At 38.0% G+C, this 26,763-nt stretch overlaps 1 protein-coding gene across 1 annotated transcript in view; it reads right to left on the bottom strand.

The window, feature by feature from the left end:
- Window positions 1-3,137: 3,137 nt before the first annotated feature.
- The window catches only part of IQGAP1 (IQ motif containing GTPase activating protein 1), a 274,725-nt gene continuing 251,099 nt past the window's right edge, over window positions 3,138-26,763 (bottom strand). Inside the window, exons 35-38 of the mRNA XM_053717739.1 lie at window positions 20,171-20,337; window positions 19,473-19,595; window positions 9,463-9,571; window positions 3,138-5,277 (exon numbers count right to left, since the gene is read on the bottom strand). Coding sequence (XP_053573714.1) covers window positions 5,164-5,277; window positions 9,463-9,571; window positions 19,473-19,595; window positions 20,171-20,337 — 513 coding nt within the window. The 3' untranslated portion in view covers window positions 3,138-5,163. The remainder of the gene's footprint in view (window positions 5,278-9,462; window positions 9,572-19,472; window positions 19,596-20,170; window positions 20,338-26,763) is intronic.

Here is a 26,763-nt window from a genome sequence, read left to right as displayed (position 1 = left end):
GATAGAGAAAAAAGCAAGAGGCAAACATCAATGGGGTATTGAAATAATGCAAAAAAATGATGCACAACGTAACGTAAACTTTTTTGGCGCCAAAAATAACCGGAAATGACACACTTGCGTCACTAATGACGCCGCTGCGTGAAAGGTCTCGGCGTCACGTATGACGCCGGAAATGACGAAGTTGCGCCATAAACGTCTTTTTCCGCGCCAAAAAAAATTTCGCGCCAAGAATGACGTAATAAAGTTTAGCATTTGACGCACCCGCGGGCCTAATACCCGCAATAGCAAGAAAGTAGTCAATTGAAAAAAAGACTAAACCCCAGGTAAGAAATACATTTCTTAAATGTTTAAATTCCCCAAATATGAAACTGACAGTCTGCTGAAGGAAATACATGAACCTGACTCATGGCAAATATAAGTACAATACATATATTTAGAACTTTATATAAATGCATAAAGTGCCAAACCATAGCTGAGGTGTCTTAAGTAATAAAAAACATACTTACCAAAAGACACCCATCCACATATAGCAGATAGCCAAACCAGTACTAAAACAGTTATTAGTAGAGGTAATGGTAAATTGAGAGTATATCGTCGATCTGAAAAGGGAGGTAGGAAATTAATCTCTACGACCGATAACAGAGAACCTATGAAATAGACCCCCGTTAGGGAAATCATCGTATTCAAATAAGTGACACTCCCTTCACGTCCCTCTGACATTCACTGTACTCTGAGAGGAATCGGGCTTCAACAATGCTGAGAAGCGCATATCAACGTAGAAATCTTAGCACAAACTTACTTCACCACCTCCATAGGAGGCAAAGTTTGTAAAACTGAATTGTGGGTGTGGTGAGGGGTGTATTTATAGGCATTTTGAGGTTTGGGAAACTTTGCCCCTACTGGTAGGATTGTATATCCCATATGTCACTAGCTCATGGACTCTTGCCAATTACATGAAAGAAAATGTGTTTTCCGCAGGTGTAGAGTTTAAATAGTACAAAAAAAAGTGAAAAAGCGGTTTCCCGTTTTCTGATCAATTAGAAGATTTATGTCAACTTGTCACCATTGAAGATATAGAGTTTGTTATTGAGCCATAAATGTGTTTAAAATGAATGATTGCAATGGGTGTGACTATGAAAATTCCAGAAAAAGCTTTGTAATGCTCCTGGACATAGGAATTCTGATGCATTGAAATGGAGCACATGGATTGGGAAATGTAATTATAGTCTGTGGATTCCCATCCCTGAAGAACTGCAAAATTAGGGGCTATCACAATCTTTTAGAAAAATGTAAGATTAGACGTGTGCATTCGGCTATTTCGGACCGATCCAAATGCCGAAGATGGAGGCCGCATACTGAATTTTTGCAATTTTCTGAGCCAAATTTCTTCTTCTGGAAATGCAACACACTTAGATCTGAGCAAATCAGGAACAAAAATAAATCTGGCTCCGAAAATTGCTGAATACGGCTTGTGGCTGCAATCTTCGGCTTACGGATCCTCCCTAAATAGCTGAATGCACATGTGTACTTATGCTTTATCTACAAAAAAAATCCCTTTAGCATTTAAATGAACAGGAAAGTCAAAATTAAACTTTCGGGATTCAAATAGAGCATGCGATTTTAATACTTTTAAATTTACTTATATCATCAGATCAGTTACATTCTGTTGGCATCCTTTGTTAAAAAGCACACCAAGGTAAACTTGCTCCCAGTAGGACATTGCTCCTCTGGAGTTGATTCTAACTACAGTATATATTTAACCTTTTTGCAGGGTTTAAAACAGTAATATACAAGCAATAGTGCTATAAAAAATTATCTAACACACTAGAGCATTTTCTTTCTGCACCTACGTGCTCCTTTACTAAAATATTTTGTAGAAAAATTATTAGCTAAACATTTGTGATTGATCCCTTAAAAGGGACATTAAACACAAAATACATTTTATAAGCATAGTATTGAGGCTATTCCCCTCTTCCCTCTAGTCATGGGTGCTGCCATGTTGAAAGCTTTCACTGCATTCCAGTGCGTTTGTCACACTTCAGATACCTGAAGTGAAACCTAGGTTCCAAAATGGCTGCGCCCATAATTTCAGGGAGACGCATGAAGTGTATTTAGTCTCATATGTCTATTTCTTCCTTTAGCCATTACCCACAGATTAAAGGGACAGTATACACTCATTTTCATATAACTGCATGTAATAGACACTACTATAAAGAATAAGATGCATAGATACTGATATAAAAATTCATTATAAAACTGTTTAAAAACTTACTTAGAAGCTGTCAGTTTACCTCTGAAAAGGTAGCTGGAAAGCCCACTGCAAGTGGCAAATAAGACACTCCCCCCCTCCCCCTTCTTTTGCATATGAAAAGACCCTTTACACAAACAGGAGCAAGCTGGAGTAGGTAGTCGAGCGTATTCACATAAAACTTTGGGGCTTGGTTAGGAGTCTGAAAATCAGAGCAATGTTATTTAAAAATAAGCTAAACTATACATTAATTAAAAAAAAAAACTTTATGGGCTATATAAATAGATTATCTACAAAACATTTATGCAAAGAAAAAATGAGTGTATAATGTCCCTTTAACTTTAGCATCAGCCGTCTTGATCAGCTGTTAATAAATCATTTGACTCCATTTGCTTAGTTAAAGTGCCATAAAACATGTTGAGATCTGTGCATATCCTAAAAGCGCTAATTAAGTAAACCTATTTTGCAATAAAAAATGTTTACAAATTGCTGGCAAGTATTTTAAAATAATTTTCAAAAATAATCAGTTACATAGCCATGCTGTCCGGAGAAGTCTGATCCACCTCCTGTTATAAGTGTTTAGCTACAGAAACACAGGCATTGTATTTCAACTGAGTTCACAGCTGCTTATTTGCTTCTAGGTGTGCTCCAGCAGATAATGAGAGGTAAAGTCTGCATTCTATCAAATCAAAGGTGGATATAGATGCAGCCATAAAAGGAATTGTGTGGGAGGAGTTAGAGCTTTACAATTCAGAGACTCAAAAGAAAGAGTTCATGGTGAGGCACTGCAGTATAAATTTGCAGGTAAAGTAATTAAAGTGCATATTATATTTTGTCTCCGTCCCAACTTGTTTTATGTCCCTTTAAGAATAACAAACTGACTAAATAATGCATTTAATTTTCACACAATTTATTATACTTTTTTGAGTTACAAATGTGAGCAACCAGGTTATGGAAATCACAATGTATAGGTATGTTTCATTTATTTATAAAACTCTCTATATTGTATGTTTAGTGGTATGACAAGAAAAATGTATACACAAACCAGAGGCAAACAAATTATCTTTTTTTTATTTAGCTGATCAAATATATAGATACAGACTGACATCCCCATGTAAAAACAAGGGAATTCAAGGCATTTGTATAATGGTATAATCAAACTATTGCGATCATTCTGGGTATGTATTGGCCCCATAAACAAAACAATTCTTACAATAATGAGCATATCCTGCAATAACTAGCTTTACTATATCGGCAGCTATTTTTCAGCTTTAGACAATATGAGCGATTTTACTTATCTATTATATTCATAGATCTCGAATTTAGAAGCTAGTGTGTTATGCTATTTTATGGTCGTTTTTTTTACACTTTGCCGTATTGGTTAATGGGCTGTAGCTTGAATGTGTAAGCACTGAAGATGTATAGAAGAAATCAGCACAAATAAACATCTGAGCATGGGCTCTATTAATACTATATATATATATTTCTCTGAGATGATTACATTTCATTTCTATGTTGCTATGCCTACTCTTTAAATAATTACCAAATGTGCAGTGCTTCTATCTGTTAGGCAACTTACATTGGAATGTAAATATATATATATCTATATATATATATAAAAAAAAAAAACATTTTAAACATTTATTTTAAAAAATGATTTAAATTACAGGATAAAATATATCCTCTCATCTGAAAAGCTTTTTCAGCTATACCTGAACTGCTCTTATAGCATAAGCATCAGTTAACATCTGCTATAAAAAGCTAGTGTTCGAAATCAATAATCTTGCCAATTTAGAAGATTTTAATATAAAAATGTCCTATGTGTTTACAGGAAATATAAATGGCTATTTTCTAGGACATATAAAATTTCTTATATGAGCCCGAGGAAAGGGATTTGCATTACAATAATTGGTCATGTTGGGTAAAAATACCCTCCAACCGTTTAATACAACAACGTATTCCTTAAATACATCTAAAGCAAACATTAAAAATAGAAAAACATCAATGTGGCAGATATATATCCCAACATCTAACATAACAGAGGAGATAACTAGGAAGCTGAAACAAAATTTGGGAATAGCATGTGACAGGGTCACATCTTGTACTGCTGGGGTTAAATGGTTAATATCTATCATTAAAATAATGTACCATAGAAGATAAATCTCTGTGTGGGGTTCATTAAACTTCAAATAAAATATCAAGTGTGCTAAACGCATCTTGTACATATTACACAAATTAGTAAGTTTAGCAATCTATCCCCATAAAAGCTACTAAAACTCAATCCCTTTATTGCAACAGATAAATATGTGATACATGCTGGTGTTTTAAGACAATGTGAGTCTTATTTTAGAGATCCCAGTATGAATATACCAAATATGTAGAATGCTTTGGGATACAAACAATGCAGCTTGCTAGATAAAATACCATTGCATGGTTTTCTACCTTTGATAGAGCAAATACATTGGTTAATCCAAACTGTTCTATGTGTTGGCTACACATCTAGGTACATTATGTCCTTATGATTCTTAGCACAGAAATGAACGGTTTAAAACTGGTGATAGTTTTTTTTTCTTTTCTGCAAACCGGAAGATACCCGGTTAAAGATAAAATCTCAACATAATCTTCTTTGGACCAAATTTCTTCAACATTTTACATAACAGTTTTATATATAAAGTCCAAATATATTTGGTATTTCTTAGAAACCATTTCACAAGTAACACAATAGAAGCACCACCGCCCCCTTCCTGTTCAACTAACAGGGCTTGAAGGAAGACTTTGTGCAGTAGGAGGCTTGCAGGGTTAGGGCAAATAGTCTCATAAGTATATAAAAGTAAAAGCAGTTTCTCTTTTTTGTCACCAATATAGGATTGAACTGCAAATCTGCCTTCTCTGTCTCATGGTCTTCGGTTACATCTTTATTTTCCATAAAATTTCTTATTGAGGAGGAATATGAGAAGATTTACATTGACCTTTGCTCTGTCAAACATCTTCATAACTGCCACTCCTTCATACTGCAGCTGTAGAAGGTCCTGCCATTGGGGGAAAAAATGAATATAAATTAAATTAAATGCATTTAAAATAATAATAATTAATAAAAAAGAATGGACATATTAGGCATGAAAATGACAAGCATTATTATAATGTATATAAAAATTAGAGGTGCTATGCAAAATATAAACAAGTAACCTAGATACAAAATTACAGTATGTGTATTAGAATTATGGTATTTTGTAGGCTCCACCCACTAATGGAGACCACAGTAGATGTCAGGTGATTACCAGACAAAAGACATTTTCTCATCTTTAATGTGTTCCAAATGATCCATTTTACAAACTGGAGTGCATCAAATTGTTTGCAAACAGATTTTTGGAAAACATTAAGGAGAAACTAATTTTACAGTGCAGTGTCCATTTAAAGGGACAGTCTAGTCAAAATTATTTCATGATTCAGATAGGGAATGTAATTTTGAACAACTTTCCAATTCACTTTTATCATCAAATTTGCTTTTTTCTTTGTTGAAAGCTAAACCTAGGTAGGCTCATATGTTAATTTCTAAAACCTTGAAGGTCACCTCTTATTTCATTGCATTTTGCAGGTTTTTACAGCTAGAGGGCGTAAGTTCATGTGTGCCATACAGATAACATTGTGACCACTCCCGTGGATTTACAAGTAAGAGGGCACTGATTGGCTAAATGCAAGTCTGTCAAAAGAACTGAAATAAGGGGGCAGTCTGCAAAGGCTTAGAAACAAGGTAATCACAGAGGTAAAAGGTAAATTAATATAACAGTGTTGGTTATGCAAAACTGGGGAATGGGTAATAAAGGGATTATCTATCTTTTTAAACAATAACAATTCTGGAATAGACTGTCCCTTTAAGGTTGGTGGTTTCAGTAAGCAAAACTAGATATTTCAATAGCAAGAATAAAGCTAAAGTGCGGAGTTCCCTATACATCAAATTCCCTATGCTTTAAATACTATCCAGCTCATATATTTTATTTGAATGTGTTCCCAATTATTTCTTATATTTACAGTACAGTGTCCCTTTAAGGTCTCCATAAAAAGTGCCGGAGAGGTTTGGCTTAGAATATTTCTTGCGTTAAGTTTCTGTACAATGAAAAACATAATTTATGTAAGAACTTACCTGATAAATTCATTTCTTTCATATTAACAAGAGTCCATGAGCTAGTGACGTATGGGATATACATTCCTACCAGGAGGGGCAAAGTTTCCCAAACCTTAAAATGCCTATAAATACACCCCTCACCACACCCACAAATCAGTTTAACGAATAGCCAAGAAGTGGGGTGATAAGAAAAAAAGTGCGAAGCATATAAAATAAGGAATTGGAATAATTGTGCTTTATACAAAAAAATCATAACCACCACAAAAAAGGGTGGGCCTCATGGACTCTTGTTAATATGAAAGAAATGAATTTATCAGGTAAGTTCTTACATAAATTATGTTTTCTTTCATGTAATTAACAAGAGTCCATGAGCTAGTGACGTATGGGATAATGACTACCCAAGATGTGGATCTTTCCACACAAGAGTCACTAGAGAGGGAGGGATAAAATAAAGACAGCCAATTCCTGCTGAAAATAATCCACACCCAAAATAAAGTTTAACAAAAAACATAAGCAGAAGATTCAAACTGAAACCGCTGCCTGAAGAACTTTTCTACCAAAAACTGCTTCAGAAGAAGAAAATACATCAAAATGGTAGAATTTAGTAAAAGTATGCAAAGAGGACCAAGTTGCTGCTTTGCAGATCTGGTCAACCGAAGCTTCATTCCTAAACGCCCAGGAAGTAGAAACTGACCTAGTAGAATGAGCTGTAATTCTTTGAGGCGGAATTTTACCCGACTCAACATAGGCAAGATGAATTAAAGATTTCAACCAAGATGCCAAAGAAATGGCAGAAGCTTTCTGGCCTTTCCTAGAACCGGAAAAGATAACAAATAGACTAGAAGTCTTACGGAAAGATTTCGTAGCTTCAACATAATATTTCAAAGCTCTAACAACATCCAAAGAATGCAATGATTTCTCCTTAGAATTCTTAGGATTAGGACATAATGAAGGAACCACAATTTCTCTACTAATGTTGTTGGAATTCACAACTTTAGGTAAAAATTCAAAAGAAGTTCGCAACACCGCCTTATCCTGATGAAAAATCAGAAAAGGAGACTCACACGAAAGAGCAGATAATTCAGAAACTCTTCTAGCAGAAGAGATGGCCAAAAGGAACAAAACTTTCCAAGAAAGTAATTTAATGTCCAATGAATGCATAGGTTCAAACGGAGAAGCTTGAAGAGCTCCCAAAACCAAATTCAAACTCCATGGAGGAGAAATTGACTTAATGACAGGTTTTATACGAACCAAAGCTTGTACAAAACAATGAATATCAGGAAGAATAGCAATCTTTCTGTGAAAAAGAACAGAAAGAGCGGAGATTTGTCCTTTCAAAGAACTCGCGGACAAACCCTTATCTAAACCATCCTGAAGAAACTGTAAAATTCTCGGTATTCTAAAAGAATGCCAAGAAAAATGATGAGAAAGACACCAAGAAATATAAGTCTTCCAGACTCTATAATATATCTCTCGAGATACAGATTTACGAGCCTGTAACATAGTATTAATCACGGAGTCAGAGAAACCTCTATGACCAAGAATCAAGCGTTCAATCTCCATACCTTTAAATTTAAGGATTTCAGATCCGGATGGAAAAAAGGGCCTTGAGACAGAAGGTCTGGTCTTAACGGAAGAGTCCATGGTTGGCAAGATGCCATCCGGACAAGATCCGCATACCAAAACCTGTGAGGCCATGCCGGAGCTATTAGTAGAACAAACGAGCATTCCCTCAGAATCTTGGAGATTACTCTTGGAAGAAGAACTAGAGGCGGAAAGATATAGGCAGGATGATACTTCCAAGGAAGTGATAATGCATCCACTGCCTCCGCCTGAGGATCCCGGGATCTGGACAGATACCTGGGAAGTTTCTTGTTTAGATGAGAGGCCATCAGATCTATCTCTGGGAGCCCCCACATTTGAACAATCTGAAGAAATACCTCTGGGTGAAGAGACCATTCGCCCGGATGCAACGTTTGGCGACTGAGATAATCCGCTTCCCAATTGTCTACACCTGGGATATGAACCGCAAAGATTAGACAGGAGCTGGATTCCGCCCAAACCAAAATTCGAGATACTTCTTTCATAGCCAGAGGACTGTGAGTCCCTCCTTGATGATTGATGTATGCCACAGTTGTGACATTGTCTGTCTGAAAACAAATGAACGATTCTCTCTTCAGAAGAGGCCAAAACTGAAGAGCTCTGAAAACTGCACGGAGTTCCAAGATATTGATCGGTAATCTCACCTCCTGAGATTCCCAAACTCCTTGTGCCGTCAGAGATCCCCACACAGCTCCCCAACCTGTGAGACTTGCATCTGTTGAAATTACAGTCCAGGTCGGAAGAACAAAAGAAGCCCCCTGAATTAAACGATGGTGATCTGTCCACCACGTCAGAGAGTGCCGAACAATCGGTTTTAAAGATATTAATTGATATATCTTCGTGTAATCCCTGCACCATTGGTTCAGCATACAGAGCTGAAGAGGTCGCATGTGAAAACGAGCAAAGGGGATCGCGTCCGATGCAGCAGTCATAAGACCTAGAATTTCCATGCATAAGGCTACCGAAGGGAATGATTGAGACTGAAGGTTTCGACAGGCTGTAATCAATTTTAGACGTCTCTTGTCTGTTAAAGACAAAGTCATGGACACTGAATCTATCTGGAAACCCAGAAAGGTTACCCTTGTTTGAGGAATCAAAGAACTTTTTGGTAAATTGATCCTCTTCACCACCTCCCTTGGAGGCAAAGTTTGTAAAACTGATTTGTGGGTGTGGTGAGGGGTGTATTTATAGGCATTTTAAGGTTTGGGAAACTTTGCCCCTCCTGGTAGGAATGTATATCCCATACGTCACTAGCTCATGGACTCTTGTTAATTACATGAAAGAAACATGTGTGTGTCTAATACCAAGCCCATCTTATGGTATCTGGAGTGCTACTTCCTACTGCATAACAAACACACCTTAGATCACTGTAGAACATAGCACTTCTGATCTAACCTAAGCACGTCAGAACAATGCTATTTTCAGCACCATGTATTTTTATGGCAGCATTATCAAAGGCTATGTTTGTAGCCACAGCAAACATGCTTACCTGATAGTGTAACATAAATGTTTCCATTTGAACTCCCATGAACTTTGCCTTTACTTCAAAATCTCCAACTTCTTCTGTGGGTGCAATTTCAAATATCACATTCTTAAACCTGCACAGAAAAAAAGATCAAAGACAATAAATGTATAGCTATTACACTTCAGGCCAGGAAAGAAATGTATGTTTACTCTTTAATACTCTTATAATAAACAGAACTTTTTTAGTAGAACTGGATTTCAGGAAATAAATATATATTTGCACAATTAACAAAGAACAATATAAAAATTAATAAGACTGTGGATATACTTAAACCTGCAATATTATTTTATATAAGCCCTAGCTCAACATGTCACAGTTTTTAGAAAAGTTTTGATAATATGACATATACTAGTCTAGACATCCTAAATACCCCCATTTGAGAGGGACAGTCCCTCATTCTAAGCTCTGTCCCGCTGTCCCTCTAAATCCTCCATATGGCCAGATATGCTGGATTTCCCTTGGGCATGCCCACAAACTGCAGGGAAATGCCCCCAAACCAACCAGCCACGTCCATACCTGCCCATTTTCCCCCGTGATGCTGCCCCTCCAAAAGCGGCCCCACCCACAAAAGGGCGCTGGGCACCCCTCAACTTCCTGAGTCCGTGATACCCAGCCACAAATGTTGGGAGGTGTGCGTGCTAGTCATAAGATAAGTCAGGCAGCTTAAATTTAAAAAACAAAAACAAATTTGTCTAAAGGTCAAATTGGAATGTGCATGAATGCATTTCAGTTTTAATTAGCAGCATGTTTACTTCGATTAGCAAAAATGCATCTAGTAAACGTTACAACTGTAAGTGGAATATACAAGGGAGGGAGTTGTTTGGGGATTCTATGTGTATTTTAATTAAGTTATGTGGCTAAACTGAATTTACTCTAATATGTCTGACCGCTTATATCTATTTTGACTTATTAATGAGCAAGGTACTGGAATTGTTATAGTACCGCTGCCTGCACTCTTAATATTATGATATCTCTGCACTGCTAATATACTATTATTATTCTTTATTTATAAAGCGCCAACAGATTCCGAAGTGCTAACAGCATTAATATCTCAGTTCTCTGGGTAGAGCCGTCAGCTCAATATGTGATGCGGTCACATTCACTTTTTATGTAATACAGTGCTACGGATCCTACCCAGGGAGCACATCGTTATACGTATATCGCAATAGTACTGCTACCATTACGTGTAGCACTGCAGTATATTTACATTATAGCACACATCTATTTAACCCTTCTGGGTAGTTCTGTTAGCTCTAGTGGCTATTGGTTGAGTACGGTTTGATTTTTGCATCTCTTAATTTAGGTACCATATTATTGCTACTGTAGCACAGTTATTTGTTGTGTTGCTATACAATTATCACTATCTCTAGTACTGAGAGATCAATATAATATTCTCCTTTATAGTTGCATAGTTAACTTGGCAACATAGTTGCAGTCTCACTTTATTTGCATGCTTTATTGTCAACTGCAATCTTGAGAGATTTGATCACATGCTACTATTAAACTTATCTCCTTAATAGTCTTACGGCGAGATTACGAGTTTTGCGTTATGAGGGGGTCAGCCAATCGGAATTAAGGTAGAAAAAATCCTATTGGCTGATGCAATCAGCCAATAGTATTGAAGTTCAATCCTATTGGCTGATCCAGAAAACGATAGGGGGTGGAGGTGAGCGCCAAAGTAGGCTGAGGAAGGGAAAGGGGGACAACTGTAGCCCACAATGTAGGTCCTCCTACTAGTAGTTATGGAGTGAATGTACAAAAGATATATGCTAAAATGGGTATACAAGTTAAAAATGTATATCAATATTTATTCCACACAATCGGTTAAAAATATCAGTGATCTTCTAAAACATACAGTCAAAAAGATATATTACACATTCATAAATAATCATGGATCCATGTACAATAACGAAATGTAGAAAATGACATAAAATCTGAAAAAATAATAAAAATAAAAATAAAAGTAAAAATGACCTGGTGCACCTAAAAACGTCTGACAATGAATGACCTGATAGGCCAAGTGTCTTAGTATGGGTGGTACTCTATGGTACAATCCGGATATTGATGAGTGTTCTTATGATTGTATTTATCCAAACAGATAATGGTGTGAAAAAAAGGAAAAGTGTCTATATTATATATCCGATTCAGAAAAATTCCAAAATAGTGTGTATCCTGTGATCCCAAATGTGAAGAAAATATAAGTAACTTTGCAAAAAATGTGGAAATCCTCAAATTGGTGAAACAAAAAGAAATTAGTCTTTCAAAAGTTAATCAATAAGTGTCCAAAATGATATAGTGGATTCTGTGCAGTGAAGTTGTCTCCCAGTTGGATACAATAAAACAAAATAAAACTGTGCAAAAACCATATTGACTTCTTATTACTTATTTTGTATCATTATAAAATGTGATGGATTTGTGTGATAAGCGGTAAGCGCGGTGACTTCGCCTTGGATGAGTTGTGCTTGCGCATCGTGAGTGCTGAGAGAACGAGCAGTTATTTTCATTTTATAATGATACAAAATAAGTAATAAGAAGTCAATATGGTTTTTGCACATTTTTATTTTTCCTTTTTTTCACACCATTATCTGTTTGGATAAATACAATCATAAGAACACTCATCAATATCCGGATTGTACCATAGAGTACCACCCATACTAAGACACTTGGCCTATCAGGTCATTCATTGTCAGACGTTTTTAGGTGCACCAGGTCATTTTTACTTTTATTTTTATTTTTATTATTTTTTCAGATTTTATGTCATTTTCTACATTTCGTTATTGTACATGGATCCATGATTATTTATGAATGTGTAATATATCTTTTTGACTGTATGTTTTAGAAGATCACTGATATTTTTAACCGATTGTGTGGAATAAATATTGATATACATTTTTAACTTGTATACCCATTTTAGCATATATCTTTTGTACATTCACTCCATAACTACTAGTAGGAGGACCCACATTGTGGGCTACAGTTGTCCCCCTTTCCCTTCCTCAGCCTACTTTGGCGCTCACCTCCACCCCCTATCGTTTTCTGTTTACATCGGGTACACTAGGGTATCCGTTGAGGAGAGCTAGAGGTATTCCCAATCCCCTCCCCCCATCTGTCTTCTGCGCAGGATCTACATTCACTCTCTCTATTGGCTGATCCAATCAGCCAATAGGATTGAGCTCGCATTCTTGTGGCTGATTGGAACAGCCAATTGGAATCTAAGGGACGCCATCTTGGATGACGTCACTTAAAGGAACCTTCATTCGTCTTTAGTCGTTGGATGAAGAGGATGCTCCGCTTTGGATGGATGAAGATAGAAGATGTTGTCTGGATGAAGACTTCTGCCTGTCTGGAGGACCACTTCACCCGGCTTGGATGAAGACTTCTCCCGGCTTCGTTGAGGACTTCGGCCCGGTTGGATGAAGACTTCTGCCGCTTCCTTAAGGATGGATGTCGGGTCTTCAGAACTGTAAGTCGATCTTCAGGGGGTTAGTGTTAGGTTTTTCTAAGGGTTTATTGGGTGGGTTTTATTTTTAGGTTAGGGTTTGGGCCTGCAAAAGAGCTAACTGCCCTTTTAAGGGCAATGCCCATCCAAATGCCCTTTTCAGTGCAATGGGGAGCTTAGGTTTTTTTAGCTAGTTTTTTATTTGGGGGGTTGGTTGTGCGGGTGGTGGGTTGGGGGGGGGTTGTTTGTATTTTTTTTACAGGTAAAGAGCTGATTACTTTGGGGCAATGCCCCGCGAAAGGCCCTTTTAAGGGCTATTGATAGTTTAGTTTAGGCTAGGGTTTTTTTTTATTTTGGGGGGGCATTTTTTTATTTTGATAGGGCTATTAGATTAGGTGTAATTAGTTTAAATATCTGTAATTTGTTTATTATTTTCTGTAATTTAGTGGGGGGGTTTTGTACTTTAGCTAATTTAATTTAATTTAGGTAATTGTATTTAATTTAGTTAATTTATTTAATTATAGTGTAGTGTTAGGTGTTATTGTAACTTAGGTTAGGTTTTATTTTGCAGGTACTTTTGTATTTATTTTAGCTAGGTAGTTATTAAATAGTTAATAACTATTTAGTAACTATTCTACCTAGTTAAAATAAATACAAACTTGCCTGTGAAATAAATATAAAACCTAAGATAGCTACAATGTAACTATTAGTTATATTGTAGCTGGCTTAGGGTTTATTTTACAGGTAAGCATTTAGTTTTAAATAGGAATAATTTAGTTAATTGTAGTAATTTTATTTAGATTTATTTAAATTATATTTAAGTTAGTGGGTGTTAGGGTTAGGGTCAATCCTATTGAACTTCAATAGGATTGAAGTTCAATCCTATTGGCTGATCCAATCGGCCAATAGGATTGAGCTCGCATTCTTGTGGCTGATTGGAACAGCCAATCGGAATCTAAGGGATGCCATCTTGGATGATGTCACTTAAAGGAACCTTCATTCGTCTTTAGTCGTCGGATGAAGAGGATGCTCCGCGTTGGATGGATGAAGATAGAAGATGTTGTCTGGATGAAGACTTCTGCCTGTCTGGAGGACCACTTCACCCGGCTTGGATGAAGACTTCTCCCGGCTTCGATGAGGACATCGGCCCGGTTGGATGAAGACTTCTGCCGCTTCCTTAAGGATGGATGTCGGGTCTTCAGAACTGTAATACGATCTTCAGGGGGTTAGTGTTAGGTTTTTCTAAGGGTTTATTGGGTGGGTTTTATTTTTAGGTTAGGGTTTGGGCCTGCAAAAGAGCTAACTGCCCTTTTAAGGGCAATGCCCATCCAAATGCCCTTTTCAGTGCAATGGGGAGCTTAGGTTTTTTTAGCTAGTATTTTATTTGGGGGGTTGGTTGTGTGGGTGGTGGGTTGGGGGGGGGGTTGTTTGTATTTTTTTTTACAGGTAAAGAGCTGATTACTTTGGGGCAATGCCCCGCGAAAGGCCCTTTTAAGGGCTATTGATAGTTTAGTTTAGGCTAGGGTTTTTTTTTATTTTGGGGGGGGCATTTTTTTATTTTGATAGGGCTATTAGATTAGGTGTAATTAGTTTAAATATCTGTAATTTGTTTATTATTTTCTGTAATTTAGGTTAGGTTTTATTTTGCAGGTACTTTTGTATTTATTTTAGCTAGGTAGTTATTAAATAGTTAATAACTATTTAGTAACTATTCTACCTAGTTAAAATAAATACAAACTTGCCTGTGAAATAAATATAAAACCTAAGATAGCTACAATGTAACTATTAGTTATATTGTAGCTGGCTTAGGGTTTATTTTACAGGTAAGCATTTAGTTTTAAATAGGAATAATTTAGTTAATTGTAGTAATTTTATTTAGATTTTTTAAAAATATATTTAAGTTAGTGGGTGTTAGGGTTAGGGTCAGGGTCAGACTTAGATTTAGGGGTTAATAACTTTAATATAGTGGCGGCGATGGGGTGGCAGATTAGGGGTTAATAAATGTAGGTAGGTAGTGGCGATGTTAGGGACGGCAGATTCGGGGTTAATAATATTTAACTAATGTTTGCGAGGCAGGAGTGCGGCGGTTTAGGGGTTATATGTTTATTATAGTGGCGGCAATGTTGGGGGCGGCAGATTAGGGGTTAATAAATATAATGTACGTGTCGGCGATGTTGGGGTCAGCAGAGTAGGGGTTCATAAGTATAATGTAGGTGGCGGCGGTGTCCGGAGCAGCAGATTAGGGGTTAATAATTAATTTTAGTGTTTGCAATGCGGGAGGGCCTCGGTTTAGGGGTTAATAGGTAGTTTATGGGTGTTAGTGTACTTTTTAGCACTTTAGTTATGAGTTTTATGCTACGGCGTTGTACCATAAAACTCATAACTACTGACTTTAAAATGCGGTAGGACTCTTGACAGGGTAGGGTGTACCGCTCACTTTTTGGCCTCCCAGGACAGACTCATAATACTGACGCTATGGAAGTCCTATAGAAAAAAGACTTTACGAAGTTTACGTAAGTCGGTTTGCGGTAAGGCCAAAAAAGTGTGCAGTGACCCTAAACCTTCAAGACTCATAATACCAGCGGGCGAAAAAAGCAGCGTTCGGACCTGTTAATGCTGCTTTTTTATCTTACCGCAAATCTCGTAATCTAGCCGTTAATTTTTTTATGTAATAAAGATTATTATTTTAATTTCAGTCCATTAAATGTGGTTACACCAAGCACTATTAACATTACACACTACTTAATTTCTGTTTGTGGGTTCAAGCGTGTGCTTCAAGTGTATCATTTCTGCATAGCAGAGGATTCTTTCTCCTCTGCAAGCGTATTTGTTGTAATTTGACCTTAAAGGGACAGTAAAGTCATAATTAGACATTTGTGATTTAGACAGAGCATACAATTTTAAACAACTTTCTAATTTACTTCTATTATTTAATTTGCTTCCTTCACTTGTTATCGTTTGTTGAAAGGTTTATCTAGGAAAGCTCAGGAGCAGCAAAGAACCTCGGTTCTAGCTGCTGATTGGTGGCTACATATATATACCGATTGTCATTGGCTCACCCATTTGTTTAGTTAGAAGCCAGTAGTGCATTGCTGCTCCTTCAACCAACGATACCAAGAGAATGAAACAAATTTGATAATAGAAGTGAACTGGAAAGTTGTTTAAAATGTTATGTTCTACCTAGAGAAAATTTTTAGGTGTCATGTCCCTTTAATGCACAGCACCCTCAGGTCTATTTTTTAATGTATATACATACTAATTGTAATATAGGCTAATTATATAACGCCACCAAGTGGTGCCATTGATTCTCCTTCTTTAGTTAAATAGAAGCATGTTTACTTTGATAAGCAAAAATGCATCTAGTAAACGTTACTACATATGTTGTGTGTATTGCAGCTCAGAGAGCTGAAGAAGATGGTGTGTATTGCATCAGTGAATACTTTATTTGTTTCATAGAAGCCAGGAGTGACTCTCTGAGAAGGTGTAGTGTTTGAATGCTAATACCTTACATATGTACATATGCCATTGAATAAACTAATAACTTTACTAGAAACATATTTTTTATAATTGCAGAATATATTATAATGGCAGTAAATATTGTTTCTATTCAAAAATGCAATGTGCCCATACACATTTTATTTTTTACCTTTCACTTTAAAAACTTTAAAAAACAAGTACGACTGGAGTGTATTGCAATGGTGCAATAGCTGATTGCAGTAACAAGCAGAAGGGTGTTCCTGAAGGGAAATTATGAAATAACATAATATGTGAAGTTTTAACAAGGTTAGATTGAAGGTTATGTAGGAATCCAGAAATAGGGAAGGAAGACTAATGAAATCAAACATCTCAATTCCTACTGTAACTTACTTCACTTAGAATAATACTTCACTTAAAGGGACAGTCTACATCTTAGTCATCTTAAAGCCTTTACCTTAGACTAAGCTGCAAATAGTCTCCTGCACCCCTTTCTATATCCTGCAGAAGGATTTTTTTTTTTGGAAATGGCTGCCCTGCTCCACCCACCGATAACATCACGGTCTGGGCTGCATCTATTCGCTCTGCTGAATAGCATTGACAGTCTGTTGAATCCAACTAGTGAGCCTTTTGTGATTGGAAGCAATATGCAGCCCAGATCGTGATGTCATCAGTGGGTGGAGCTTGGCAGCCATTTCAAACTGATCAGAAACAATATTCATTTAACTGTTTTACCGTTCCTGCTGCATGATATAGAAAGGGGTGCAGGAGACTATTTGCAGCTTAATCTAAGGTAAGACTTTAAGATGACTAAGGTGTAGACTGTTCCTTTAAGTCAGGACTAGATTTATAAACTTGACTCCATGTAGAACAACCTTTATTGTCAATTATGTGTCCTGGCTTTCTGTTTTATCTTAAATACATATCATATGGAAGGAAAATCACATTCCTGGTTTAAGTACTTAAAGGGACAATAAACCATAGCTTTTTCAACAAATCCTATGTTAAACAGAAGTGTGCATGTTGTAGAGTTTGAAGGCTTACAGTTATAATCACAATGTTCATGTTTAGGATCCTGTGACTGCTTATTTACTTTTCCCTGCATGGCCACGCATACCATGAGTACATTTTTTCTTGTGGCATTGTTGGTGTAATACCCACCTCACTGACAAACTTTCACTTTAGTGTGATGGGTCTACCTGTGCTAAAAATGCACGTGCAACCCATCATTCACCTCAAGGAAGATGCTGGAGCTGGAATGCGAAAAGAACTTCCTGCTCTTTGGCCCTTATTCAAAATCAAGCGAACCTGACGATTCACGTCAAAACTCACCTCAAAATCCAGAGGAGTTATTAAAAAAAATGTTTTTTCCATGATTCAGGCAGCCATATTGCCTAGGAATGCTATTCAAAAATCAAACAGGAATACAAGCACACTTGTATTATCATTGCAAATCTACTTGCTGGAGAGCACCAGACAATTGTATATGCATAATACATCATTTTGGTCCAATTAAAGATGTCATGTTTTTATAGCTCTAGGCACACAAAGGATGCCTTAAAGGGATACTAAACCCAATTTTTTTCTTTCATGATGCAGATAGAGCATGCAATTTTAAGCAACTTTCTAATTTACTCCTGTTATCAATTTTTCTTCATTTTCGTGGTATCTTTATTTGAAAAAGCAGGAATGTAAGCTTCTGAGCCGGCCTATCTTTGGTTCAGCACCTAGGTACAGCTTACTGATTGGTGGCTAAATGTACCCACCAATCAGCAAGTGCTATCCAGGGTTCTGAACCAAAAATGGGCTGGCTTGGAAGCTTACATTCCTGCTTAAAATTGCATGCTCTATCTGAATCATGAAAGAAAAAAAATGTGGGTTCAGTATCCCTTTAAGTTAAATTACGGAGTATTTTCCCTGCATTTCTTTTTGAATATAGGTCAAAATGCAATGCGGATTGAAGTGAACCTGCTTGAAATTATGCTTCACGTCTTTTTAAATAGAGGCTTTTGTCAATGTGTTGGGTGCTATTGCCAGTCATTACATATACCAGCCACAGAAAAAAAAATGACGACTGCATGGGCAGCAGGACAGGAGCACCACACTCTAACAGGGAACCCGTACCTATGGCCTGTAGTTTGTGTAGCCTAAATACCTCATTAATTACTACAGCATGATGTACAACTGTTCTAAAGTAAATGCTACCGTCACATATAATGACACTCAGGATCACTAATTTGGAATTGTAACATTTAACTAAAATAGTTGTGACAATAAATCATACACAGCACTTCATTCAAATTTTCAAAAAAAGTGATCTTTCCAGATGTAAAAAATAAACAAAATAGGATTTTGTGGTCACAAAAATGTAATCATTATTTTGATAAAGTTATATGGGAATATTACGTCATGCATCAACACAATGTTTTGGGGATTTATTTGCAAATTATGGAACAATGCTACTGACTATGACTAACATCAAAACTTTAATATTTCATAATATATATATGTTCTATTGCAGATCACAAACAAACTTCACACCTTCACAGAATTTCACTATGACAAATAGTGTACATATGTATTTATGTCTGTAAATACACATGTATATATATATATATACATACACACACACACATATGCATACATTTTTAGACATGTATATGTATGTATCTTAATGTTAAAGCCTTTTGCCTGCCTTTTTTCCCTGAGATCTCATATATTTATATATTTGAGCCCTTATACCTTTTTTGTGCAATATTTTTTTTGTAATTTGTATTATATAGTGATATAATGAGTGTAAGTGTACTTTGTAATGTATTTTTTATGTGTTTTGTGACACTTGCAATTTAACTGGCGCTTAAATGATCGTGAAAACCAGAGCGCAATCGTTTGCACGCCACTTGTAATCTAGCCCTAAGTGTGTTATTGATCAGATAAAATATACGCACTTGGGCATTCAAATATTTTGTCAAAAATAGCAAAGTACCATATGAAAATAGAAAATCCATTTATAAACTAAACATAAAAGAATCATTGTGGAGTTTTACATATTTGAACTTACTGATTAGCTTGCAGATCCTCGATTTCCAGCAGTACGCCCTTCTCGTGAAGTCGATCAGCAGAGTATTTTAATGATATCTTTTTGCTTTTCTTTCCTTTCACTTGTCCTGGTTTCTTAGAAACCCTAAGGTCAAGAGAAGAAAAACCTTCAGATGATTCTGAATAAACCAATATTACCTTTATCCAATAAAAAACAACAACAATCTTTTGCTGTAGTTCTTGCCTTTTGCAGGGTGAATTTTTTTGTTTTTTTTATTTGAAGGGTATAAATTATCTCTATGGCAAAATTAATTTTTGAGCAGAGACTTTTGTAATAGTGTTTAAACAAAGTCTCTTGTGCCCCTCTCACTTATATACTTTAAATATATATAGGAAAAAATTAATCCGGCGGACTTCATTAGCTGTCAAACAATATCTTTTTCTATCCTTCTAAATATATGGTCATCTAATGAAATTCTAAAGATTGTTTGCAAATTGGAACAGTGACCTCCCTGCATATTAACTTGTTTCCTTTAGTCTTTTCTTTATGTTATATGGGATGGAATGCCAAAAGAACATAATCTTTTTCTATTACAGCCACTGTGTTATCAAAGTTGACCCTATTGCTAATAGAAGAGGCTACCTCCTAATTTCACTGAAATTCCACAGTAGATGGAATCAAACCTTATACCAGAGGTCATGTACGTGTTAGATACTCACTTGCCCTTACGTGCCAGGTTGTCTAAGCAAGTCTTGATATAACTTTTATAGTAGTCCACCTGCTCTTCATAGAACAAAGCTTTAGAGTTCAGAGCAGCGTGTGTTTGCTGTAGCTTTACCAGTTCTGCCTTTCGTCTTTGTCGATATCGTCTCTGATTACGAATGTCCTTAAGAAAAGCAATTAACAGTAAAAGTTATAAAAGGACTAACAAAGTAATTCTCTACTGCAAGCAAACTTTTAGAGCGCTGCATGAATACGTTTTATATCCTGTAACACACATTGTATATCACCTCTGCACAATCCTCCACAGTAAACCTCGGCAAACAGTTTCCACTGGAGCAAGGGATTCTGGGTAAGGATATGCAAATTTGTTCAATAATGCCTCACCTGTTTGCTTCCCATTTCCTGCTCCAAACACTGATTGCTGAGGTTTTTTGTGGATTAATGTACTACAAAATGATCTGTTGTGTTTTTCTATACTCACATCCAAGGGTCAGGGGTTTACTAATCTTCTAATACTAAATATAACTTTTTTTTTTACAAATTACAAAATAATGTTTGCAAGAAAAATATGTATTCCCAATGTTACATAGTATAAAACTTACAATGTTATCACCTCTTCATAAAATAAGTACACATGACCAGCCAATCAAGAACAGGCACAGCTCTAAACATTATCAGTGAACTACCGAAGGGAGAGTCCTTTAAACCAGTACTTCTGCTAAATCATAATACTTTGTTTTAAATAACAATTGCCTATTTATAATTTGCAGTATTTGAAACCTACCATTTTCAATGAACAATGAACATAAGGAAGTTTACCTTCTCTTTAAATCATTGCATTAGAACTGCTAATGACTCTTTGCACAGTTTTCTATCAAGCAGCTAAACTGCTTATCTAAACATGCACTTTTTGTGCATGGCTATAAATACTATACCTAGTTTTTACTGCTCCCACCTCATCTTTCCATTCCCCTTTTTACAACCTTTCTAATTCTAGAATTCTAAAAATGGGAAAGAATCTGTCCAGCAGGTATTACATTTCATGTACGGTTTAACTACAGTTTAACACTATATTAGAGAGAACAAAACATAATCGGGTACCATAGAACTCCAATGAGCTATTTACTCTTTCTTAATGACATATTTATCCAGCTAACTAAAAACGCTTAAAGGGACAGTATACACTCATTTTCATATAACTGCATGTAATAGACACTACTATAAAGAATAAGATGCACAGATACTGATATAAAAATCCAGTATAAAATGGTTTAAAAACGTACTTAGAAGCTTTCAGTTTAGCTGTGTTGAAATGGTAGTCGGAAAGCCCACTGCAAGTGGTAAATAAGACACTCCCCCCCCTCCCCTTTCTTTTGCATATGAAAAGACCCTTTACACAAACAGGAGCAAGCTGGAGTAGGTAGCTGACGGTATTCTCATAAAACTTTGGGGCTTGGTTAGGAGTCTGAAAATCAGAGCACTGTTATTTAAAAATAAGCAAAAACATAATTTATGCTTACCTGATAAATTCCTTTCTCCTGTAGTGTAGTCAGTCCACGGGTCATCCATTACTTATGGAATATTTCTCTTCCTAACAGGAAACTGCAAGAGAATTACCCAGCAGAGCTTGCTATATAGCTCCTCCCCTCACCTGTCATACTCAGTCATTCGACCAAGCATACGAGAAAGGAGGAACCATAGGGTACAGTGGTGACTGGAGTTTAATTAAAATTTAGACCTGCCGTAAAAACAGGGCGGGCCGTGGACTGACTACACTACAGGAGAAAGGAATTTATCAGGTAAGCATAAATTATGTTTTCTCCTGTTAAGTGTAGTCAGTCCACGGGTCATCCATTACTTATGGAATACCAATACCAAAGCTAAAGTACACGGATGAAGGGAGGGACAAGGCAGGAACATTAAACAGAAGGAACCACTGCCTGAAGTACCTTTCTCCCAAACACAGCCTCCGAGGAAGCAAAAGTGTCAAATTTGTAAAATTTTGAAAAAGTGTGAAGCGAAGACCAAGTCGCAGCCTTGCAAATCTGTTCAACAGAGGCCTCATTTTTAAAGGCCCAGGTGGAAGCCACAGCTCTAGTAGAATGAGCTGTAATCCTTTCAGGGGGCTGCTGTCCAGCAGTCTCATAGGCTAATCGTATTATGCTACAAAGCCAAAAAGAGAGAGAGGTAGCCGAAGCCTTTTGACCTCTCCTCTGTCCAGAGTAAACGACAAACAGGGAAGAAGTTTGACGAAAATCCTTAGTTGCCTGCAAATAGAATTTCAGGGCACGGACTACGTCCAGATTATGCAAAAGTCGTTCCTTCTTTGAAGAAGGGTTAGGACACAGAGATGGAACAACAATCTCTTGATTGATATTCTTGTTAGTAACTACCTTAGGTAAGAACCCAGGTTTAGTACGCAGAACTACCTTGTCTGAATGGAAAATCAGATAAGGAGAATCACAATGTAAGGCAGATAACTCAGAGACTCTCCGAGCCGAGGAAATAGCCATCAAAAACAGAACTTTCCAAGATAACAACTTGATATCAATGGAATGAAGGGGTTCAAATGGAACACCTTGAAGAACATTAAGAACTAAGTTTAAGCTCCACGGCGGAGCAACAGACTTAAACACAGGCTTAATCCTAGTTAAAGCCTGACAGAAAGCCTGAACGTCTGGAACTTCAGCCAGACGTTTGTGTAGAAGAATAGACAGAGCAGAAATCTGTCCCTTTAACAAACTAGTAGATAAGCCCTTTTCTAAACCCTCTTGTAGAAAGGACAATATCCTAGGAATCCTAACCTTACTCCATGAGTAACACTTGGATTCGCACCAATGTAAATATTTACGCCATATTTTATGGTAAATTTTTCTGGTAACAGGCTTCCTAGCCTGTATTAAGGTATCAATAACCGACTCTGAGAAACCACGCTTTGATAGAATCAAGCGTTCAATCTCCATGCAGTCAGCCTCAGAGAAATTAGATTTGGATGTTTGAAAGGACCCTGAATTAGAAGGTCCTGTCTCAGAGGCAGAGACCACGGTGGACAGGACGACATGTCCACTAGGTCTGCATACCAGGTCCTGCGTGGCCACGCAGGCGCTATCAGAATCACTGAAGCTCTCTCCTGTTTGATCTTGGCAATCAAACGAGGAAGCATTGGGAATGGTGGAAACACATAAGCCATGTTGAAGACCCAAGGGGCTGTCAGAGCATCTATCAGCACCGCTACCGGGTCCCTGGACCTGTATCCGTAACAAGGAAGCTTGGCGCTCTGACGAGACGCCATGAGATCCAGATCTGGTTTGCCCCAACGACGAACCAGTTGAGCAAAGACCTCCGGATGAAGTTCCCTCTCTCCCGGATGAAAAGTCTGGCGACTTAGAAAATCAGCCTCCCAGTTCTCCACGCCTGGGATGTAGATCGCTGACAGGTGGCAAGAGTGAGACTCTGCCCAGCGAATTATCTTTGAGACTTCCAACATCGCTAGGGAACTTCTGGTTCCCCCTTGATGGTTGATATAAGCCACAGTCGTGATGTTGTCCGACTGAAATCTGATGAACCTCAGAGTTGCTAACTGAGGCCAAGCTAGGAGAGCATTGAATATTGCTCTTAACTCCAGAATATTTATTGGGAGGAGTTTCTCCTCCTGAGTCCATAATCCCTGAGCTTTCAGGGAATTCCAGACTGCTCCCCAGCCTAGAAGGCTGGCGTCTGTTGTTACAATCGTCCAATCTGGCCTGCGAAAGGTCATCCCCTTGGACAGATGTGGCCGAGAGAGCCACCATAGAAGAGAATCTCTGGTCTCTTGATCCAGATTTAGTAGGGGGGACAAATCTGAGTAATCCCCGTTCCACTGACTTAGCATGCACAATTGCAGCGGTCTGAGATGCAGGCGCGCAAATGGTACTATGTCCATTGCCGCTACCATTAAGCCGATTACTTCCATGCACTGAGCTACTGACGGGTGTGGAATGGAGTGAAGGACACGGCAAGCATTTAGAAGTTTTAATAACCTGGCCTCTGTCAGGTAAATTTTCATCTCTACAGAATCTATAAGAGTCCCTAGAAAGGGAACTCTTGTAAGTGGTAATAGAGAACTCTTTTCCACGTTCACCTTCCACCCATGCGACCTCAGAAATGCCAGAACTATCTCTGTATGAGACTTGGCAGTTTGAAAACTTGACGCTTGTATCAGAATGTCATCTAGGTACGGAGTCACCGCTATGCCTCGCGGTCTTAGTACCGCCAGAAGTGATCCTAGAATTTTTGTAAAGATTCTTGGAGCCGTAGCTAATCCGAAGGGAAGAGCTACAAACTGGTAATGCCTGTCTAGGAAGGCAAATCTCAAATACCGGTAATGGTCCTTGTGAATCGGTATGTGAAGGTAGGCATCCTTTAAGTCCACCGTGGTCATGTACTGACCCTCTTGGATCATGGGAAGGATGGTTCGAATAGTCTCCATTTTGAATGATGGAACTCTTAGAAATTTGTTTAGGATTTTTAAGTCCAAGATTGGTCTGAAGGTTCCCTCTTTTTTGGGAACCACAAATAGATTTGAATAGAATCCCTGCCCGTGTTCTGTCCGCGGAACTGGGTGGATTACCCCCATTAGTAAGAGGTCTTGTACACAGCGTAGAAACGCCTCTTTCTTTGTTTGGTTTGCTGATAACCTTGAAAGATGAAATCTCCCCCGTGGAGGAGAAGTCTTGAAGTCCAGGAGGTATCCCTGGGATATGATCTCCAACGCCCAGGGATCCTGGACATCTCTTGCCCAAGCCTGGGCGAAGAGAGAAAGTCTGCCCCCCACTAGATCCGTTTCCGGATAGGGGGCCCTCTCTTCATGCTGTCTTGGGGGCAGCAGCAGGTTTCTTGGCCTGCTTGCCCCTGTTCCAGGACTGGTTAACTTTCCAGCCCTGCCTGTAACGAGCCACAGCTCCTTCCTGTTTTGGAGCGGAGGAAGTTGATGCTGCTCCTGCCTTGAAGTTACGAAAGGCACGAAAATTAGACTGTTTGGCCTTTGATTTGGCCCTGTCCTGAGGTAGAGCATGGCCCTTACCTCCCGTAATGTCAGCAATAATTTCTTTCAAGCCGGGCCCGAATAAGGTCTGCCCTTTGAAAGGAATATTAAGCAATTTAGATTTAGAAGTCACGTCAGCTGACCAGGATTTAAGCCATAGCGCTCTGCGCGCTTGGATGGCGAATCCGGAGATCTTAGCCGTAAGTTTGGTTAAATGCACAACGGCATCAGAAACAAATGCGTTAGCTAGCTTAAGTGTTTTAAGCTTGTTCATTATTTCATCCAATCGAGCTGAGCGAATGGCCTCTTCCAGAGACTCAAACCAGAATGCTGCCGCAGCAGTGACAGGCGCAATGCATGCAAGGGGCTGTAAAATAAAACCTTGTTGAACAAACATTTTCTTAAGGTAACCCTCTAATTTTTTATCCATTGGATCTGAAAAGGCACAACTATCCTCCACCGGGATAGTGGTACGCTTAGCTAAAGTAGAAACTGCTCCCTCCACCTTAGGGACCGTCTGCCATAAGTCTCGTGTGGTGGCGTCAATAGGAAACATTTTCCTAAATATGGGAGGAGGGGTAAAAGGCACACCAGGTCTATCCCACTCCTTGCTAATAATCTCTGTAAGCCTTTTTGGTATAGGAAATACGTCAGTATACACCGGTAACGCATAGTATTTATCCAACCTACATAATTTCTCTGGAATTGCAACCGTGTTACAATCATTCAGAGCCGCTAATACCTCCCCTAGCAATGTGCGGAGGTTCTCTAGCTTAAATTTAAAATTGGAAATCTCTGAATCCAGTCTCCCTGGATCAGATCCATCACCCACAGAATGAAGCTCTCCGTCCTCACGTTCTGCAAACTGTGACGCAGTATCTGACATGGCTCTCATCTCATCCGCGCGCTCTATCCTTAACCCAGAGCTATCGCGCTTGCCTCTTAAATCTGGCAACTTAGATAATACTTCTGTCATAACAGTAGCCATGTCTTGCAAAGTGATTTGTAAGGGCCTCCCTGATGTACTTGGCGCCACAAAATCACGCACCTCCTGAGCGGGAGGCGCAGGTACTGACACGTGAGGAGAGTTAGTCGGCATAACTTCCCCCTCGTCGTCTGGTGATAATTTCTTTACAGATTCATCTGAGTCAGACATGTTTAAACAAACTAGCAATGAGACTAGCAAACTTGGAAATACTTTTCAAAATTAATTTACAAGCAATATAAAAAACGTTACTGTGCCTTTAAGAAGCACAGAAAAACTGACACAGTTGAAATAACAATGAACAAAAATAGTTATAGCAACCAAATTTTCACAGTAAATGTATTAAGTTAGCAAAGGATTGCACCCACCAGCAAATGGATGATTAACCCCTTAGTACCCAAAAAACGGATAACAATTATATAATTAACGTTTTTCTCACAGTCAAATACACTGTCACAGTACTACTGTGACTGATTACCTCCCTCAAAATGGATTTTGAAGACCCCTGAGCTCTCTAGAGACGATCTGGATCATGGAGGATGAAGTAGACAGATTGTGACTGAATTTTTACTGCGCAAAAA

This window comes from Bombina bombina, chromosome 6 (genome assembly GCF_027579735.1).
Source record: "Bombina bombina isolate aBomBom1 chromosome 6, aBomBom1.pri, whole genome shotgun sequence".
Lineage (NCBI taxonomy): Eukaryota > Metazoa > Chordata > Amphibia > Anura > Bombinatoridae > Bombina > Bombina bombina.
Note: the sequence above shows the minus strand (reverse complement) of the source record. Positions and strands in the feature narration are given on the sequence as shown.